Source organism: Oncorhynchus kisutch, linkage group LG19, assembly GCF_002021735.2.
Source record: "Oncorhynchus kisutch isolate 150728-3 linkage group LG19, Okis_V2, whole genome shotgun sequence".
Lineage (NCBI taxonomy): Eukaryota > Metazoa > Chordata > Actinopteri > Salmoniformes > Salmonidae > Oncorhynchus > Oncorhynchus kisutch.
Window position 1 is genome coordinate 37258461 of NC_034192.2, and position 18476 is coordinate 37276936.

The window sequence follows — 18476 nt, forward strand, 5'->3', positions numbered from 1 at the left end:
CACAACACAATGCCACAGATGTCTCAAGTTTTTAGAAAGTTTGCAATTGGCATGCTGACTGCAAGAATGTCCACCAGAGGTGTTGCCAGATAATTTAATTTGAATTTCTCTATTATAAGCCGCCTCCAATTTGGCAGTACGTTCAACCGTCCTCACAATCGCAGACCTTGATAACCACGCCAGCCCAGGCCCTGTATATTCAGCTTCTTCACCTGCGGAATGGTCTGAGACGAGTCACCCAGACAGCTGATGAATCGGTGGGTTTGCACAACCTAAGAATTTTGGCACAAACTGTCAGAAACCGTCTGTGTGCTCATTGTCCTCACCAGGGTCTTAACCTGACTGCAGTTCGGCCTCAAAACTGACTTCAGTGGGCAAATAGTCACCTTCAATGGCCACTGGCATGCTGGAGAAGTGTGCTCTTCACAGATGAAGTCGGGTATCAACTGTACCGTGCAGGTGGCAGACTTCATGTATTGCGTTGAGTGGGCGAGTGGTTTGCTGATGTCAACGTTGCAAAGAGCGTGCCCCTGGTGCAGTGGGGTTATGTTATGGGCAACTTGAATGCACAGAGATAACGCGACGAGATCCTGAGGCCCATTGTCGTGCCATTTCTGCCGCCATCACCTAATTTTTCAGCATGATAATGCACAGCCCCATGTCGTCAGGATCTGTACACAATTCATGGAAGCTGAAAATGTCTTAGTGCTTCCATGGCCTGCATACTCACCAGACATGTCAACCCTTGAGCATGTTTGGAATGCTCTGGATCTGTGTGTGCAACAGCATGTTCCAGTTCCAGCCAATATCCAGCAACTTCACACAGCAGAAGAAGAGCGGGACAGCATTCTACAGGCCACAATCAACAGCCTGATCAACTCTATGCGAAGGAGATGTGTCACGCTCCATGAGGCAAGTGGTGCTCCCACCAGATACTGACTGGTTATTTGATGCACGCCCCTACCTTTCTGTAGGGGCATGCATCAGATTTCTGTGACCAACAGATTAATATCTGTATTCCCAGTCGTGAAAGCCATAGATTAGGGCCTAATGAATATATTTAAATTGACTGATTTCCTTATATGAACTGTAACTCAGTAACATCTTTGAAATTGTTGCATGTTGCATTTATATTTTTGTTCATGTATCCACACTCAGAGCCTTGTGGGGACAGTTACATATGTTGATTACTCTGAGACGCAACAAGGCTGACACTAGGTGGTCTTTGAGACAAACTGCAACCTAATATAGTTGTGTGGCGACAACACAGCTTCAGGCCTGTGTTGGTAGTAGCACTAGCACCTCATACAGGGTGTCTCAAGAAAGACCTGCCAGGAGACTGCAATGCAGCCATCCTCCGCAAACTGGATGTGCTAAATGTCCTCACATATTTGAGTAGCACCATTTAATATAATCGGGGTGGCAGGTAGCCTAGTGGTTAGAGCGTTGGACTAGTAACCAAATGGTTACTAGATAAAATCCCCGAGCTGACAAGGTAAACATATGTCTTTCTGCCCCTGAACAAGGCAGTTAACCCACTGTTCCTAGGTCATCATTGAAAATAAGAATTTGTTCTTAACTGACATTCCTAGTAAAATAAAAAAATGTTTTAGTTCACCTGCCTTTATCCTTAGCTTTATCTTACCAGATGGTAGATATTCCCACTAGGACTTGTACATCAGTATACAGTATTTCTTAGATCAGGGATATTCAACCGAGGGGCCACGGTCCCCTAGGTGGCACTGCATGGGAAAGAAATATATATATATTTACACTGAACAAAAATATAAATGCAACATCAAATAAAATGTTATTTGTAACATGCGCTGAATACAACAGGTGTGAAACCAGTTATAAGCCCTTAACCAAAAATGCAGTTAAGAAAATAGAGTTAAGAAAACAATTACTAAATAAACTAAAGTTTTTTTAAAAATGTTTTTACAAATTTAAATAATCATATATACAAAAATAACACAATAGAATAACAATAACGAGCCTATATACAGGGCCACTGGTACCGAGTCAATGTGCGGGGATACATGTTAGTCAAGGTAATTTGTACATGTACATAGGGGTAAAGTGACTATGCATAGATAATAAACAGAGAGTAGCAGCAGTGAAAAAACAATGGGGGGTGTCATTGCAAATAGTCCGGATGGCCATTTGATTAATTGTTCAGCAGTCTTATGGCTTGGGGGTAGAAGCTGTTAAGTAGCCTTTTGGACCTAGAATTGACACTGGTTCCCGCTTGCCGTGCGGTAGCAGAGAGAAAAGTCTATGACTTGGGTGACTGGAATCATTGCCAATTTTTTGGGCCTTTCTCTGACACCATATAGTATATAGTATATAGGTCCTGGATGGCAGGAAGCTTGGCCCCAGTGATGTACTGGGCTGTACGCACTACCCTCTGATGCAACCGGTCAGGGTGCTCTCAATGGTGCAGCTGTTGACATTTTTTAGGATCTCGGGACCCATGCCAAATGTTTTCAGACTCCTGAGGGGGAAAAGGCATTGTCGTGCCCTCTTCGCGACTTTCTTGATGTGTTTGGACCATGATAGTTTGTTGGTGATGTGGACACCAAGGAACTTGAAACCCTCAACCCTATCCACTACTTCCCTGTCGATGTGAATGGGGGCATGTTCGGCCCTCCTTTTCCTGTAGTCCATTATAATCTCCTTTGTCTTGTCACGTTGAGGGAGAGTTTGTTGTCCTGGCACCACACTGCCAGGTCTCTGACCTCCTCCCTATAGGCTGTCTCGTCGTTGTCGGTGATCAGGCCTACCACCATTGTGTCGTCAGCAAACTTAATGATGGTGTTGGAGTCGTGCCTGTCCACGCAGTCGTGGGTGAACAGCGGACTAAGCACGCTTATGGCCTTATATAGCTTGTTGGGTGCGATCTTAGTGCCAGCGTCGGTTTGTGGTGGTAAATAGACGGCCACGAAAAATCTAGATGAGAACTCTCTTGGTAGATAGTGTGGTCTACAGCTTATCATGATTTACTCTACCGCAATACCTTGAGACTACCTTAATATTAGACATCGTATACCAGCTGTTATTGACAAATAGACACACATCCCCACCCCTCGTCTTACCGGATGTAGCTGTTCTGTCCAGCTGATGCACGGAAAATCCAGCTAACTGTTTATTATCCGTGTTGTCGTTCAGCCACGACACAGTGGAACATAAGATATTACAGTTTTTAATATCCCGTTAGTTGAATAGTCTCGAATGGATCTCATCCAGTTTATTCTCTAGTGATTCTCACAAGGCACCCTGATCTCTGCCCCCTGCATTTTCATCATGCGAATGACAGGGATTTGGGCCTTGTCTGGGAGCAACATTATATCCTTCGCGGCAGACTCATTAAAGAAAAAATCTTTGTCCAGTCCGAGATGAGTAATCACTGTTCTGATATCCATGAGCTCTTTTTGGTCATAAGAGACGGTAGCGTCAACATTACGTGCAAAATATGTTAAAACAATGTGAAAATACACACACAATAGCACAATTGGTTAGGAGCCAGTAAAACGGCAGCCATCCCCTCCGGCGCCATTATCATACATGCAACAATTTCATAGATTTTAGTTACAGTTCACATAAGGATATCAGTCAATTGAAATATATTAATTAGGCCCTAATCTATCGATATCACATGACTGTGAATACAGATATACATCTGTTGGTCACAGATAACTTAAAATGAAAGGTAGGGGCGTGGATCAGAAAACCAGTCAGTATCTGGTGTGACCACCATTTGCCTCATGCAGCGTGACACCTCCTTCGCAGAGTTGATCAGGCTGTTGATTGTGGCCTGTGGAATGTTGTCCCACTCCTCTTCAGTGGCTTTGCGAAGTAGCTGGATATTTGCAGGAACTGGAACATGCTGTCCTACACACTGATCCAGAGCATCCCAAAAATGCTCAATGGGTGAAATGTCTGGTGAGTATGCAGGCCATGGAAGAAATGGGACATTTTCAGCTTCCAGCAATTGTGTACAGATCCTTGCAACATGGGGTCATGCATTATCATGTTGAAACATGAGGTGATGGTGGTGGATGAATGGCACGACAATGGGCCTCAGGATCATGTCACTTTATCTTTGTGCATTCAAATTGTCTTCATTGTCCGTAGCTTATGCCTGCCCATACCATAACCCCACCGCCACCATGGGGCACTCTGTTCACAACGTTGATATCAGCAATCCGCTCGCCCACACAATGCCATCTGCCCGGTACAGTTGAAACCAGGATTCATCCGTGAAGAGCACACTTCTCCAGTGTGCCAGTAGCCATCGAAGGTGAGCATATGCCCACTGAAGTCAGTTATGACGCCGAACTGCAGTCAGGTCAAGACCCTGGTGAGTATGGCAAGAACACAGAGGAGCTTCCCTGAAACATTTCTGACAGTTCTTTGCTTGTGCAAGCCCACAGTTGCATCAGCTGTCCGTGTGGCTGGTCTCAGGTGATCTCGCAGGTGTAGAAGCTGGATGGTGAGGTCTTAGGCTGGTGTGGTAACGCGTGGTCTACAGTTGTGAGGCCGGTTGGACATACTGCCAAATTCTCTAAAACAACGGCTTATGGTAGAGAAATAAACATAAAAATCTCTGGCAAAAGTGTACCAGGGTATATCACAACCGGCCGTGATTGGGATTCCCATAGGGCAGCGTACAAATTGTCCCAGCGTCTTCCTTGTTCTGGCTGGTATAGGCCGTCATTGTATATAAGAATTAGTACTTAACTTGTCTAATTAAATAAAGTTTAAATTTAAAAAGCAGCTCTGCTGGACCTTCCTGCAGTCAGCATGCCAATTGCACATTCCCAAAAAACTTGATAATACCCAATAATAGGTTTTGAGACTGGAATGTCACCAAAGCTGTGTTGTACAGGGCCAAAGACCCCTCAGCCACCAATACTCCTTAGCCGGCTCACAAGAATGGAATGTTCTACCGTATCAAAAGCTTCGGCTAAGTCAAAAATTGCAGCACAACACTGCTTAGAGTCAAGGGCGATGGTGACATCATTGAGCACCTTTAAGGATCACAGTGACACATCCATAACCTGAGCGGAAACCAGATAGCATACCCGAGAGAATACTATAGACATCAAGTCAGTCAGATAATTAGACAGGTTTTCCAACACTTTGATCAACAGGGCAAAATAGAAATAGGCCTATAACAGTTGGGATCAGCTTGACCTTCCCCTTTAAAATAAAGGATGCACCGAGGCTGCCTTCCAAGCAATGAGAACCTCCCCAGAGAGGAGAGACAGGCTTGGCGATGAGGGACAGCATCCTTAAAGAATTAAGTGGTGATTAGAGCTCAGCCATGTGCTCCTTTTCAGTAACAACCACATTAGCTTTGAGGGTTTATTCTCATGGTAGCAGCATCATGCTGTGGGGATTCTTTTTCAGCGGCAGACTGGGAGACTAGTCAGGATCGAGAGAAAGATGAACAGAGCAAAGTAGAAAGATCCTTGATGAAAACCTGATTCAGAGTGCTCAGGACCTCAGACTGGGGCGAAAGTTCACCTTTCAACAGGACAACGACCCTAAGCACACAGCCAAGACAACGCAGGAGTAGCATTGGAACAAGTGTCCTTTAGTTGCCCAGCCAGAGCCCGGACTTGAACCCAATCGAACATCTCTGGAGACCTAAAAATAGCTGTGCAGCGACACTCCCCATCCAACCTGACAGAGCTTGAGAGGACCTGCAGAGAATGGGATCAACTCCCCAAATTGCACCAAGCTTGTAGCAACATACCCAAGACCTGAGGATGTAATAGCTGCTTCAACAAATTACTGAGTAAAGGGTCTGAATACTTAAATGTGATACATTTAACATTTCTAAAAACCTGTTTTTGTCATCATTATGGGGTATTGTCTAGATTGAGTGAAAAACTTTTTCATTTTAGAATTAGGTTTTAACAAAATTCTAAGTCAATGGGTCTGAATACTTTCAGAATGCACTGTATTAATTAGGTATGTCGTAGTTGCAATGAATCTTGGAAAGACTGTGCCTAATGAATACAAGCACTTTTTAAAAAAATGGCAATTATAACAGGTTATTTGCATGACTATGACCAGTTACCCATAATTCCATCCAATCTTCACAGCCCCAGTTTAGGCTCCGTTTACACTACTTCCAATTACGTGGGGAGGCCAAAATAATGAAAAGTGTATCTCCATTTTAAAATGTTGATTACTAGTCCTTGTTATTATCATTCACCGGATGATTAAGACAAGACCAGGGAAATAAACATTTTGTCAACATGAGGGGGTCCCCGTGAAAGAAAAGGATTTAGACCGGTCTTGCATCAAATCGCTTAATTCTCCAGTCTAATCGGTAAGTCATTTATGAAGGAACCTGCAGTAAGTTACTCACTGACTTTAAAATGGAATTGACCCCAACACTGGCCTCTTATCAGCTACCTAAGATTTGCGCCTACCGTGCTTAACGTCTACCCCCTAGCCACACGTTAAAACATTTAGCAAAACAATGAATAAGAACTGCATGTTATATTGAGAATGTTTTTATTCAAAGTTTATTTCCCCCCCCCCCCCAAGTGCTTCCGGTCAGTCGGCCTTAGCCCAGCGTGTGTGCCGGGGAAGGGCAGAGGGTGGTGCTTGATGATGGTGAGTAACATTGCCATGCCAACACTAGGGCGGTGTGTCTTACAGTGAAACTAGAGAACCACACGACTTCACCATGTTTGTATTTCTTTCCGTTTTAAAACACAAGCAAAACAAAAAAATAGAGTTCAAAAATAAATCTGCAACGGGATTTTACAGTAAAGGGGCCAAACTCAGACAACTTCCTGCCACGCGGGGGTAGGGGGGGTCATATGTAACAGGTTAAAGGTCATCATCTTCATCTGGGAGCGCTGTTTCTGATGCAACCTGGAGGGCGGAGAAAGTGAATAACTTATGACGATACACCATTTACAATCAGCAACATAACAAAAGACATTGATAGCAAATCTGATCCAATTTCATCTGATAACATTTTACAGTTTGGTCTCTATGCAGTCCATATACCCGTGCTGGGCCACTATGGTTCTACTCACTTTGAGGTCGTGCTCGTACTGCGCAGCGAGGGAGGGGTCCATGAGGATCTCTGGGGGGGCGAGGGCGGGCATGGCCACAAACTCCAGGTTGGGGTCTCCAATCAGCTTCCGTGCTAGCCACAGGAAGGGCTTCTCAAAGTTGTAATTACTCTTAGCAGAGATGTCATAGTACTGAGAGAGAAGGGGTGAGAGAATAAGAAGAGAGGATTACCTTGCTGTGGTGCACACAGTCACAAATGTTGCTTGTTTACCCATTATTTCCATCAGGGCTAGTCTTTCAGTTTGCACAGAAACACACTGCATAAGAACAGTCTACTGTAATAAAGTGTGTAATAATCACCTGGAGGTTCTTTTTGCGATGGAATACAATGCTCTTGGCTTTGACTTTACGGTCTTTGATATCCACCTTGTTGCCGCAGAGGACTATGGGAATGTTCTCACAGACACGCACCAGGTCACGATGCCAGTTGGGTACGTTCTTGTAGGTGACTCGAGACGTGACGTCAAACATGATGATCGCACACTGGGCTGGAGAGTGGAAAGTGAGAGTACAAAGTAGGAGTGGAGAGAAAAGTGGATGGAGTGAAGAGTCAACGAAAGCGAGAGAAGGATGTAGAGAGGGAGAGTCACAACATGAATCTTCTCAACACAGCATCCTTAGAGGGGGAAGTGGTCACTAGAGATCAACCGATTAATCGGAATGGCCAATTCATTAGGGCCGATTTCAAGTTCTCAAATCGGTAATCAGCATTTTTGGACGCCGATTATATTGCAGTCCACGAGGAGACTGCGTGGCAGGCTGACCACCTGTTATGCAAGTGCAGGCAGCGAGGAGCCATGGTAAGTTGCGTGCTAGCATTAAGCTTATATGAAAAACAATCAAACTACACATGTTAGTGATATTACTTGTTTAACTAGCTTGTCCTGCGTTGCATATAATCAATGCGGTGCCTGAAATTGTGTTTGTAATTGATTTTATTCAGTATTGTTGTAACTGTCATTACACAAAAAAAAACAATAATAAATAATATTTAAAAAGACTGATTAGTCGGTATATGCTTTTTGTTCCTCCAATAATCGGCATCGACCATATTCGGTCGACCTCTAGTGGTTACCCATTATGAACTACTGTCATTCATTAGTTCCTGGTTGTAAGAACTGGCCAGTGACCTTCCATACAAAGCTCTGTATCCAAGTATTTTTTGTTGAGCAGGGAGTTATTTTTAGTAACTAGAGTTAGAGTTCTTCCTCCTGGTCATGAAAAACTCTAGGATAAGCTAATAAGTACCGTTTTATACCATACCTTGGATGTAGTAGCCGTCTCGGAGCCCTCCAAATTTCTCCTGCCCGGCTGTGTCCCACACGTTGTATTTGATGGCCCCTCTGTTAGTGTGAAAGACCAGCGGGTGCACCTCCACTCCCAGAGTGGCTAGAAGAAAGGAAAGGGGAGAATAGAGGGGAAACCCAAAAGGAGAAAAGACAGGAGAGATAGCAAGAAATAAGGGAGAGAAAGGTGGGGTGCAAAGGAGAAATGGTGAGAGGAGAAAGACAGTTTAGTAAAACTGTCGAGATTAGAAGATGCTAGAATGGTGGCTGTTTGTTTCATTCAGTGTCACACCCGTGCTGCACATTGCCATCTGGTGCCTCCATGTATCCTCTCATATTGGAGGCCTCTGCAACTCTGACAGTTGAATCTGACAACACAGCCCCCTCCCAATGACAAATTCTGATTAAGCATTCTACTATTACAGGCTGTGTGCAGAGGCCTAACACCCATTTATCATCCCATGTGGCTGTGTTCTCGCTTTTAAAAAACGGTGTGTTGTTTAAGTAATTACATGCCGATGGGAGTGACTTACCAACATATTTCTTCTCAAACTCTCCCGTCAAATGTCTTTTGACGAAAGTAGTCTTTCCCGTTCCTCCATCGCCAACCAACACAAGCTGAGAGGGGAAGAGGGATAGAAGTTGAAACATAGGTGAAAACAGCAGCTAACTACTCATGACCAAACATATAATCCAATTTCACGCTCTAAAACCGTTGACGTCTGAGATATAAGTAATAGCCCTCACCTTGAACTGGACCTGTGGCTCGCCTTCTGCCATTGTTAATAAATGTGTCGTGGATTTTGATGTTCTCCTAAAAACAGGACAAGGCGCCGGAATGGTTACGTTAACTAGTTACTTAACCCGTGTAGATGGGTCAACTATCTACAGAGTTAACTGGTTTGCTAAATATTTTCTGATGATGGGATCGCTAAACTACAACAACCTAACTTTCGACATATCGAGACAACAGCACGCGCCCAGGAACTAGCTGCTAGCTAACCAACAAGTAACCTCGCTAGCTAACGCTTGTTTTTGGGCGGTTTTAATTCTATCAACTTCTTCCAAATACATTGCATATTTTCAGACATCTGACAACACGATATTTAAACGTGTAAACAATCAGAAGTATTACAACCTAATTGCAGGAATATATGCTTTCTAAATAAAATAGTTTTAATTGTACCTAGCACAGCATGCATCCTCAACGCAGAGAATGGCTAGCTAACAGTTAGCATTTGATGAGTACGCCATTGATTCAGCAGGCTGAGGCTGCCGCACTTTTCTAGTTTCGACTGGAACAATGTCTGTGCAGCGCTAAAATCTGTCCCCAGTTTAGCTAAAAGACTAACGTCAGTTTGTTAGACAACAAACTCCGTCTCAAAGCAAACAACTAGACAAATGTTATTTGGATTGACAATAACAATAGTTCGTTTCAATTGCAGAAACAAATTAAGCAAAGTCTCGCAATCCAGTTAGCTAGCATTTCGCCAACAGAACCACTTATCACAAAGCTAACGTTCGCTACTAACATGGTAGCTAACGTTCGCTAGCATGGGCTTGGAAAACAATAAAATTGTCTAATAACTTCGCATAGTATTAACATAACTACGAAACTGAGTGTATAAGTACACCAACAACGTACTTTAGTGTCTCCGATTAAACCAATTTTTATTCACAATGATTAAAATTTGAATGTAGACAAGCATCACATCAGGAAAAATGTTCAGACTCACCAGCGTTGAAACGAAGAGAAAAAGAGTAAATGGCTGCGTTCGCGGGAGATTCAGCGTGGAATTGAGTCAGTTTCCGCCCATGTCATGTGACCAATGCCAGCAATACAATGCTTTTTGTTACAACTCCGGATGATATCATACAGGTACAGATGTAGGATCTTAATTTGAGCCAGTATGCTAGAACAGAAAAATAATCCTGCAGCAACAGGAAATGCATATTAGTATGTCGATTATAATTCATGGATATTTTTGTAGGGGTTGATACATTTTTCATTAGTGCAAATCAAGCTACAGTATCTACAGTGCCAAGATATCACTTTTAAACTTCTTCCAAAAGTGGATGAAAAGATCCACAAAAAGAGGCCGTCAAAAAACGTTTATTTTCTTCATACAAATACATAACCTACAATTTCATCTAGTTATAATACTTTAACGTTTTTGTTAATGACAAAATGTGCATTAGGTATACACGGTCATCAAATAATGATTCATGTACTATTTGTGTGTGCACTTTCACACTTGTGTTTTTTTTCCCCTCTGACAATAGGCCTACTGGCTCTCCATGTTAAAAGTATGATCTAAGGCTTTGTTTGTGTAATATTCATTGACATTAGATTGTCTTAGTGTTTACGGTATGCATAGTATATGTAGTTAGGTTGGTTTGCCAGTACGATGGTCTATCTATAGAGGTAGTCTGCCTGTATGTTGGCAGCAATCTCCAACTTCCACTGATCTCCATTGTTCAGTAGCTTCTCTTTGTTGTACAGCAACTCCTCATAGGTCTCTGTGGCAAATTCAAAGTTTGGACCCTGAGGGACATGAAAGAGAGAAATAAATCCAAAACCCCTTAGCCCTAGAATAATCCAGAAGTGTAGTGAAATGCTTATGTAGGCCTATATACAGTAGTTTGTAGTACCCGTGTGTATGGTGACCAGGGCATTGAAGGCAGTATGTGTATAGGGTACAGTAGGTGTGTATAGGGTCACCTGGGCAGGGCAGACAGCCTCACACAGCTTGCATGCGACACAATGCTCCTCTTCGTTGGGGTACCGGCGCAGAGCATGTTCACCACGGAAACAAGGAGACATGACCCTTCTCAAACGGGTAGTTGATGGTAGCGGGCTCGCGGAAAAGGTAACTCATAGTCATCCCCAAACCTGGAGGAGTGTGGGAAGACAGGTAAAGGAATCTAATAGAATTTATTAAACAAGAGACAAAATTGACAAATGCTACAGCACAACAGCAGAGTCATGTCGTAAGTGTGAAACTAATTAATGCCTTCTGGGAGTGCTTTGAAGTCCAAAAGTTATAGGCAGAGTTAGAAAGCTGGCTGTCAGTTTTACAATGTAAATGTACTTTTAAATCGGTCTATTGGCATACTTCAAGACATGGCAGGGATGCAGTGAGATACCCAATGGGATGGACAATATTATTTCCCTCACTTATACTGAAGAAGCTATTACTTAATTATACTCCACCGTTAAGAGAATGGAAGAAGCAAATGCTTTATTTTTAAATATTGAAAAAAAATCTGGCTACAGACAGAAACAACATAACACAATTTTAAGTCATATGGGGCAGTCTTACAAGTATTTGAAACAACATTGGGGATGGATATGGTGGGAACATGTGGGTGTGAGCATGTGTGATGTCATTAATGTTCGTGGAAATGTATGTAAACGTTAAGTTGTATGTCATTTTTGTCTATGTATGATTTAGTTGTAAAAAACAAATGTCACAAATTGCAAAATAAAATACAAAAAAAATATTTTATTTAGGCCTATGGTGTGGGTGTGTGTGTGCTCGGTCCACATGAGAGTCTGAGCAGCTCGGTCTGTGATTGACCTCATATCAAGGGGCAGCTCTTTGGCATTCACATACTCTACACAGACAGACAGAGAAAGAGAGAGAGAGAGAGAGAAGAGAGGCAGATGATGTGAAAGGGAAAGGGGGGATGCCTAGTCAGTTGCACAACTGAATGCATTCAACCTAAATGTGTCTTCCACATTTAACCCAACCCGTCAGAATCAGAGAGTTGCGGGGGGCTGCCTTAAATCAGAAGCACAATCAATTGTGTTATTGCTCTTAAATATCAACATTTGTGTTACTTACTGTACATCCCTCTCCCTTACACTGAGGCTGAAGTGTCGAACCAAGGCAGGGCTGTTGACTCCAAAGGCACCTAACAAAGAAACAGAGAGGACAGTGACACAGGTATCCATCACCAAATGAAGGCAGACTGTCATAAGGATGCAATGCAAGTCCACAATTCACTAACATTGGAAGCTTCAGGGCAATTAGATTTAGAGGTGTCTCATGTTACCTGGCCTGGAGCAGTAAAGCAAACACAATGCAGTAGACATCACAGAAAGAAGAAACTGGAGAGAGTGAGAGAGAGTGAAAGAGAGAGAGAAAGTGCATTTGTTGAAAAATAAATCAGTCAAATAGAACAAATATTGTATTCTGACCGCAAATGTCCAGCAGCAGGAAAACCCCCTTCTATGTGACCTCCAGTGAGCACATCCTAAACACAGACGCTATTTGTGAGAGTGTGTAAAGCGGTGAACAGACTGCCAGGCAGCTGATTTACCCTGCACTTTCCTAATCTCCCGTCCCCAATCTGGCCCTTACATCCTACTGAATTTACAAATAAATTGCATAAAATTGTAGCCGCACGAACATTCAGGCCTGCAGCATAGGTTACTACTGTAGCATTAAATAGGGTTAATGTCACTGGAAAACAAAGTTGAAAGAAAAAGCGTGCGGATCCTCGTAAATCACGCACAGTGGATATAACATTAACTGGCTATGAATTGATGAATAAACCTTAAGGAAAAACGGTTATAGAAGAAAAAAAACGTTGAATAATAAGGCACGGTTGTCTATATGAGAGGTCTGTAGCTTATGACAGGGGAAGCGGGTCAGGTCAATAAAAATGACATGCTGTGCACTTGAATATCGCTGTTCAAACCGGACAGATAACTTCCCAAGTATCCGACAGGCGGCGCTCAGTATATCCTTATATTTTCTGAGCAATGATAGTTAATATCAGGAAATGCAGGAATACAGATTAAAAAAACGAAATAAACATGACAAATTACTACTTTGTAATATATAACTGCAAACAGCATCAATCATTGTAAATATATATATAAATAAACCCACCTGCTCCGACAACCTGCCTGGGCTGTGCAGACTCGAGGGGCAGCAGTCACAACTCGATCACACAGACATTGTTTTACGCGAAATATTATGCAGCATCATCTGGTTCTGTATGCAACAAAAGTTCAACATTCACCTTCAAGCTGTCTACTTATACAGTTTGACGCATACGTTCGATAAATCCAACATATGCACTGCAACTGCCTCTGCAACGCAATGCTGCAAGGCAAACGCAGCTTTTCATTGGAAATGAATGTAATGCTGGTGTACCAAAATGAAATGACCCTGTCGGTGTGGTATATGCATCAAACTGTATGCGTAGACGGCTTGACAAAAGGGTAGCAAAAGGTGAATGTTGAACTTTTGTTGCACACACAGTACCAGTCAAAAGTTTGGACACACCTACTAATTCAAGGGTTTTTCTTTATTTTTACTATTTTCTACATTGTAGAATAATAGTGAAGACATAAAAACGATTAAATAAACATTGGCAACCCATCATTCAGGGCAATTAGGGCAGAGCACTTTTTTTTGCATGTTATTCTGGCATTAATATGTGTCGCATATATCAGTTTGCAAACTATGTAGGAAAAAAGTATATAATTGAATTAATAAAGCCACATACGAACATGGTCTCTGTTTGGTTTTCTTGAGTAAGTCAGCTCCAAAATGCAGGTGTTTCAGCCTAGCTCAGTGCTTTCTGTGGTGGTGGGGCGAGCCAGCAGAAAATAGAAGCATTGCTCCTGATTGGCTCAGCGTTCTGTCACTCATGGGGACACTACCTCACAGGCCAAGTCTAAGTGCTGAGTAAGAGCAGACATCCGAAAATGTCAGCCCTTTGAGTCCTGCCATAGAGTTATATTATAAGTGCCCTTCCAAAAGAAGGCTCAATGTCATTGGCCACAGATAAAATGACATCAAATCACGTTATATGTACTGTAGCTTTGATTGGACTGATCATGTCAACATCTTACTTTCAAAATCTTAGCTAGCATTCATCATCATGAATCAAGTCTACGATCTATTGGCAAATTATTTTTATTCTTTGTCATATGAAGAGAAATAATGAAGAGAATTTATAGATAAAACGTATCCTACGTCTTTTGTGAGTAAAATCCTTTTTCCAAAATTGATTTAGGTACATTTTTGTGAAGACCCTGCTGGACAGAAAGAGAAGGAGGAATCAGAACACGCTGCATTCAAATTCACGTCTTAGTTATTCCATTGTACTGGATTTAATACATATTATCATTTTATTTTACAAATATTTCCTAACAATTCGGATCCTATTCTTGGACAGTTAGAAGACACAATGCATCAATGCAACAACAAAAAATCTATTTCTAATTACTGTTTGCTGGTCAATACATATACTGAACAGGGATGGAGAGGGAGCTAGTAAGGTAGGCTGTAGTGGGTTTGCTGGTCAATACATATACTGAACAGGGATGGAGAGGGAGTTAGTAAGGTAGGCTGTAGTGGGGTTGCTGGTCAATACATATACTGAACAGGGATGGAGAGTGAGCTAGTGAGGTAGGCTGCAGTGGGGTTGCTGGTCAATACATATACTGAACATGTAACCACAGTAATGGTGGCCAATAAATCAATGAATAAAAATGTAATATTGACAAATTAAACAGAAATTGTAGACCATGAACTGAACATATGGCTGTCCCACACAACTACATAAAAATAAATAATTTACATTTACTTTGAATTAAATGTCATTACATACCAGACATATTTAGTATATCCTCAGCCATTTCTTGTCGCAGTTGCTCCATGTGTTTTTGAAGGTTCCATATCAATTTGGGAAGGGATGTTGGGGAATTTCTGTGCAACTTCCTTGGCCAAATAAAAAATAGAGTTTTGACCTAATCGTCACTTAACAGCTAACCATTCATTATTGAAAATATAACTATCAAACCTGCATTACAAAGACTCCACAGCTGAAGGTGTCCTGCTGCATGGTGGGAGTTATTTCCCCTCCTTTCCACTTTATGTCCGACCAGTCGTCTTTTCCATGGCAGGATCTTCTCATTTAGAAGTATTCTCTGTTTTTATGTAAACATAATGGAATTATGATTAGTTATAGGCAAATTAATACACAAGCCAAATTTGTATGCCGTTTCCGTATCACTACAATCTAGTAGTAATTTATTAGTAGAGGTAATCTCCTTTATGCCCCATCCACACAGCCTAAATTATAGGCACTGAACCGTTTACAGGACATTAATAAAAGTAGCATATAGGATCCAACCCTATTACAGAGCGAATAAATGTAGAGCGTTTGTAGACCTTAAGAAAAAAATATGAAGTGACCGTTTCATCAGTGCGTGCTTAAAGAAAGTTATATCACAAAGATCACAGATGACAGTGCCCACCAAATCTATGACAATGACAAGAGAATGAATTGTAAGCACCAAAGTGTGTTTGTCAAAATAATATCTGAAAATGTCAGTTGTTGAACATAATACTTCTATTTGCCATAGCAATTTATGATATATGCAGTGGAGGAATATTCCATGTACCAACACTACATGTAGGACGGACATAAGACATTCCCATTTTTTATTTCACCTTTATTGAACCAGGTAAGCCAGTTGAGAACAAGCTCTCATTTACAACTGTGACCTGGCCAAGATAAAGCATAGCAATGTGACACAAACAACAACACAGAGTTACATATGGAATAAACAAACGTACAGTCAATAACACAATACAAAAGTCTATATACAGTGTGTGCAAATGAAGTAACACGAGGGCTGCGAGAGTGCGCCATCGTGCACCATAGTGCATACATTTATTTTGTCCCCTACACCAAACGCGATCACGACACGCAGGTTAAAATATCAAAACAAACTCTGAATCAATGACATTAATTTGGGGACTGGTCGAAAAGCATTAAACGTGTATGGCAATTTAGCTAGTTACCTTGCAGTTGCTAGCTAATTTGTCCTGGGATATAAACATGGAGTTGTTATTTTACCTGAACTGCACAAGGTCCTCTACTTCGACAAATTAATCTACACATAAAATGGCCAACCGAATTGTTTCCAGTCATCTCTCCTCCTTCCAGGCTTTTTCATCGTTGAATTTATATGGTGATCGGCATCTAAACGTTCATAGTATTACCACGACTACCGGCAAAACAGTTGGTCTTTCAATCACCCACGTGGGTATAACCAATGAGGAGATGGCACATGGGTACCTGCTTCTATAAACCAATGAGGACATGGGAGAAGCAGGACTTTCAGCGCGATCTGCGTCAGAAATAGGAAGAAGTTCTATTTTAGCCCTTGGCATCTCAGACGCTCGTTGGCGAGAGCGAGCAGTGTGGGTGCAATAATTGAATAACATGGATTTCTAAATGTATTTTGCGACGCTTGCGCACGCGACGTTTCCGGTCTGGTCAGCATGTAAGATTAGGCAATAAATAGGCCGTAGTGGCGAAATAATTACAACTTCGCAAATAAACACTGGAGTGAGATTTGCAGAAGATGAATGTGCAAGTAGAGATACTATGGTGCAAAGGAGCAAAAAAAAAAATATATATAAATAACAATATGGGGATGAGGTAGTTGGATCGGCTATTTACAGATGGGCTACGTACAGGTGCAATGATCTGTAAGCTGCTCTGATAGCTGATGCTTAAAGAAAGTGAGGGAGATCTCCAGCTTCAGTGATTTTTGCTATTCGTTCCAGTCATTGGCAGCAGAGAACTGTAAGGAAAGGCGGCCAAAGGAGGAATTGGCTTTGGGGCTGACCAGTGAAATATACCTGCTGGAGCGTGTTCTACGGGTGGGTGCTGCTATGGTGACCAGTGAGCTGAGATAAGGCAGGGCTTTACCTAGCAAGGACTTACAGATGACCTGGACCAATGAGTTTTGCGACGAATATGAAGCGGGGGCCAGCCAACGAGAGCATACAGGTCACAGTGGTGGGTAGTATATGGGCTTTGGTGACGAAACGGATGGCACTGTGATAGACTGCATCCAATTTGCTGAGTAGAGTGTTGGAGGCTATTTTGTAAATGATATCGCCAAAGTCAAGAATTGGTAGGATAGTCAGTTTTACGATGGTATGTTTGGCAGCATGAGTGAAGGATGCTTTGTTGCGAAATAGGAAGCCGATTCTAGATTTCATTTTGGATTGGAGATGCTTAATATGAGTCTAGAAGGAGAGTTTACAGTCTAGCCAGACACCTAGGTATTTGTAGTTGTCCACATATTCTAAGTCAGAACCGTCCAGAGTAGTGATGCTAGGCGGGTGAGCAGATGCGGGCAGTGATTGGTTGAAGAACATGCATTTAGTTTTACTTGCATTTAAGAGCAGTTGGAGGCCACGGAAGGAGAGTTGTATGGCATTGAAGCTCATCTGGAGGTTAGTTAACAAAGTGTCCAAAGAAGGGCCAGACGTATACAGAATGGTGTCGTCTGCGTAGAGGTGGATCAGAGAATCACCAGCCGCAAGAGCGACATCATTGATGTATACAGAGAAAAGAGTCGGCCCGAGAATTGAACCCTGTGGCACCCCCATAGAGACTGGCAGAGGTCCGGACAACAGGCCCTCCCATTTGACACACTGAACTCTATCTGAGAATTGCATAGCGGAGAGGGTACGGTGGGATTCGAAATGGTCTGTGATCTTTTTGTTAACTTGGCTTTCGAAGACCTTAGAAAGGCAGGGTAGGATAGATATAGGTCTGTAACAATTTGGGTCTAAAGTTTCTCCCCCTTTGAAGAGGGGGATGACCGGAGCAGCTTTCCAGTCTTTGGGGATCTCAGACGATACGAAAGAGAGGTTGAACAGGCTAGTAATAGGGGTTGCAACAATTGCGGCGGATCATTTTAGAAAGAGAGGGTCCAGATTGACTAGCCTGGCTGATTTGTAGGGGTCCAGATTTTGCAGCTCTTTCAGAACATCAGCTATCTGGATTTGGGTGAAGGAGAAATGGTGGAGGCTTGGGCAAGTTGCTGTGAGGGGTTCAGAGCTGTTGACCGGGGTAGGGGTAGCCAGGAAAGCAAGGCCAGCCGTAGAAAAATGCTTATTGATATTCACGATAATCATAGATTTATCGGTGGTGACAGTGTTTCATAGCCTCAGTGCAGTGGGCAGCTGGGAGGAGGTGCTCTTATTCTCCATGGACTTTATACTGTCCCAGAACCTTTGGGAGTTTGTGCTACAG

At 42.4% G+C, this 18476-nt stretch overlaps 1 protein-coding gene, 1 long non-coding RNA gene and 1 pseudogene across 4 annotated transcripts; all 3 read right to left on the reverse strand.

Annotated features, from left to right (window-relative positions):
• Window positions 1-6514: 6514 nt before the first annotated feature.
• ran (RAN, member RAS oncogene family) lies at window positions 6515-10245 on the reverse strand. 3 transcript variants are annotated; one of them, XM_020472873.2, is made up of 7 exons: window positions 9577-10128; window positions 9138-9204; window positions 8924-9008; window positions 8368-8493; window positions 7405-7592; window positions 7065-7235; window positions 6515-6897 (listed from the first exon to the last, which is right to left on the reverse strand). In XM_020472873.2, exons 2-7 carry the CDS (start codon window positions 9168-9170, stop codon window positions 6853-6855), a joined length of 648 nt encoding a protein of 215 aa, XP_020328462.1. In that variant the 5' UTR covers window positions 9171-9204; window positions 9577-10128; the 3' UTR covers window positions 6515-6852. The 3 variants fall into 3 exon arrangements, with proteins under 3 accessions (XP_020328462.1, XP_020328461.1, XP_031653377.1); XM_020472872.2 differs by having other exon boundaries at window positions 6520-6897; window positions 10127-10245; XM_031797517.1 differs by having other exon boundaries at window positions 6520-6897; window positions 10036-10127.
• A 112-nt stretch (window positions 10246-10357) lies between these two features.
• On the reverse strand, window positions 10358-13301 carry LOC109880674 (NADH dehydrogenase [ubiquinone] iron-sulfur protein 8, mitochondrial-like; annotated as a pseudogene).
• Window positions 13302-14308: 1007 nt separating this feature from the next.
• Window positions 14309-16481, reverse strand: LOC109880682 (uncharacterized). The gene is made up of 4 exons (XR_002253730.2): window positions 16278-16481; window positions 15216-15342; window positions 15024-15133; window positions 14309-14445 (listed from the first exon to the last, which is right to left on the reverse strand). It is a non-coding gene; the product is annotated as an uncharacterized LOC109880682 (long non-coding RNA).
• Between the last annotated feature and the right edge of the window lie 1995 nt (window positions 16482-18476).

Coding starts and splice junctions, on each gene's coding strand:
- ran (XM_020472873.2), bottom strand. CDS start 9,170: ATGGCAGAAGGCGAGCCACAGGTCCAGTTCAAG. Junction 7,593..8,367: donor AGACGGCTACTACATCCAAG/GTATGGTATAAA, acceptor TCCACTCTCCAG/CCCAGTGTGCGATCATCATG. Junction 7,236..7,404: donor ATCGCAAAAAGAACCTCCAG/GTGATTATTACA, acceptor CTTCTCTCTCAG/TACTATGACATCTCTGCTAA.